At 48.9% G+C, this 2,601-nt stretch overlaps 1 protein-coding gene across 4 annotated transcripts in view; it reads left to right on the top strand.

The window, feature by feature from the left end:
- The window catches only part of CCM2 (CCM2 scaffold protein), a 79,528-nt gene continuing 76,927 nt past the window's right edge, over positions 1-2,601 (top strand). For all 4 annotated transcript variants that reach the window (XM_017871654.1, XM_017871651.1, XM_017871652.1 and 1 more), the window contains exon 1: positions 1-112. In XM_017871654.1, coding sequence (XP_017727143.1) covers positions 83-112 — 30 coding nt within the window. In that variant the 5' untranslated portion in view covers positions 1-82. The remainder of the gene's footprint in view (positions 113-2,601) is intronic.

Here is a 2,601-nt window from a genome sequence, read left to right as displayed (position 1 = left end):
GCCCGGGACGAGCATGTAGCGGCCGCTGGCGGCGGGGCTCCCGGGGCGGGCCGGGCGGGCCGCGGGAGCCGCACGCGGCGATATGGAAGAGGAGGGCAAGAAGGGCAAGAAGGTGAGCGTGCGCGGGGGCGTCCTGCTGCTGCGGTCGGCGGGCGGCTGGGTTGGGGGGCCAGGATGGGGTGGGCGGGTGTTCCTTGGGGCCCGGGCGGGGGTAGTGGGCCCGCTGACGGGGCGGGGCAGGGCGAGACCCCGGACAATGGTCAGGTGGGCTTTCGCGGCCGGGCGGACAGGAAGCGCCGCGCCTTTCCTCCCGCCCGGGCAGCGGCTCGCCCTGACCTCGGCCCCAGACGGCCTTCCCAGCGCGTCGGGACCTGGGGCTGCAGAGGAAGTGGGCCCGGCGAGGGGCCAGAAAGCTGTCCAGGGCTGAAACTGGAGCCAGTGGGCTGTGTGGTTAACGTGGAGACGTTTGCTGCTCACTGGACTTCGTTTTTGGATATCCAGTAAAATCAAGGGTAGCCTTCACCTTATGGCCAGCTCACTCGTCCACTATCAGTCAGATTTAAAACCATTGATTGATTTTAGTGACGCTACATTTGGCAGTGGGATTTAGGGCATAGTTCAATGTTTAGGACACAGTTTAGGACATAGTTGAGGATGTAGTTCATAGTCAAACCCCAGTTTATTTAGTTTTACAAAATGTGTCTTTAATTACAGTGAAGGAGTATAGTAGTCCATAAAGAAACATTTTAAGACTGGAAAAACGATGTGGATTGAGCTACCATTAAAGTGGAATATTGATTTTAATAAAATGTATCTTTTCCAAATAAATACTTTATAATCTTCACGTCTTGGTTATCATTTTCTTTTTGATGTGTGTGTGCGCACTTTTATCCACAAGTTTAAAGCAGACCTCGATAAGTCCTATGATTTTACTACCCTGTACTCTGCAGGGCAGTGTCCTTTAATTGCCAGCTGCTCACCGCCTTGTTTGACAGAGTGCCCCATTTAAAAGTCCTATATGAAATAGAATGTAGCCAGGTGGCCTTCAGGGAGTCCTGTGGTGCTGGTTCTCTACTTTCTCAACTCATTGTTTCATGTTAGCACCATGCATGTCTAATTTAGGTGCGATATAATTTGCGGTTACCTACAAAGATGTTTTAAGGCTGGAAAATAGCTCAAGATAGTGATTCAGCCTGCAGGGGTTAGACTAGAGATGGGTGCTGCGTACAGAAGAGGGAGGAGCCAAACAGTGTAAAAGGAGTCAGCTGGAAAGGAGAGGTGCTCACCTGGTGACTGCTTAGCAGGGACCATCATGCCCGAGTGTGGATGATGGTGAGCTTTGCGGAAAGTAAGCCATCCTCTCTGTGGAATGCCGGGATCCAAGAGCGCGCTGAGGACTGATGACCTCATTGTGCAACACTTAAAGGAGTACCTGGCTCATCTACCTGTGTGTGATAGGCACGGATGGAATTGAGTGATTTTTTTTTTTCTAGAGCTGTCTTTCAGCTTTGATAGAAACATGAAACATCCAGCAATAAGGAGAAAGAAGCAGTAAGACTGTTGAGTTTTTGGGATATAAATGAAAAAACAGTAAAATTATTAAGAATTTTCCAGTTGGGTAATGAAAAAATTTAGGCATAAACAAGCTTGATTATTAATTGCATTGTCTCACTAGAGGAGATAATCAATTGTTATGTAGTTGCTTAAGCCAAGGGTTTTGTATTTTTTCTGTATTCTGCCACTTGTCTTAGCTTGTTTCCTGTAGACAAGCCAGACAAGGAGCTTTGGGGCATGAATTCTTCTCCAGGTTGTGACTTAACACACTTTACCTCGTGTACTCTGCCAGTTGCAAGCTGGCAGAACCTTCCTGTTCAGCTCCCACATTCAATGTGAGATCACCTCCAGTTTAATAACTTCGGTAGTTAAATCATTCTCGTTAAAGTAAATTGCATTGCTCTAAACTTATACACAAATCCAGGCATAAGTAGCAGAAGTACTGACAATAGTTTTATGAAAGTACAGTTTGGACATTTAAGTTCTTCTAAGTTAGCTCCTTCAAAAAATTAGGATTGGCCGGGTGCGGTGGCTCAAGCCTGTAATCCCAGCACTTTGGGAGGCCGAGACGGGCGGATCACGAGGTCAGGAGATCGAGACCATCCTGGCTAACACGGTGAAACCCCGTCTCTACTAAAAAATACAAAAAACTAGCCGGGCGAGGTGGCGGGTGCCTGTAGTCCCAGCTACTCAGGAGGCTGAGGCAGGAGAATGGTGTAAACCCGGGAGGCGGAGCTTGCAGTGAGCTGAGATCCAGCCACTGCACTCCAGCCTGGGTGACAGAGCGAGACTCTGTCTCAAAAAAAAAAAAAAAAAAATTAGGATTAGGCTGGGTACAGTAGCTATGCCTGTAATCCAGCACTTTGGGAGGCCGAGGCAGGATCACTTTAGCTCAGGAGTTCGAGACCAGCCTGGGCAACATGGCAAAACCCCGTCTATACAAAAAATACAGAAATTAGCCAGGTGCAGCAGTGCTCGCCTATAGTCTCAGCTACTTGGAAGGCTGAGGCAGGAGGATCACCTGAGCCCAGGCGGGCCTTTTTTTTT

This window comes from Rhinopithecus bieti, unplaced genomic scaffold (genome assembly GCF_001698545.2).
Source record: "Rhinopithecus bieti isolate Rb0 unplaced genomic scaffold, ASM169854v2 scaffold_6908, whole genome shotgun sequence".
NCBI lineage: Eukaryota > Metazoa > Chordata > Mammalia > Primates > Cercopithecidae > Rhinopithecus > Rhinopithecus bieti.
Note: the sequence above shows the minus strand (reverse complement) of the source record. Positions and strands in the feature narration are given on the sequence as shown.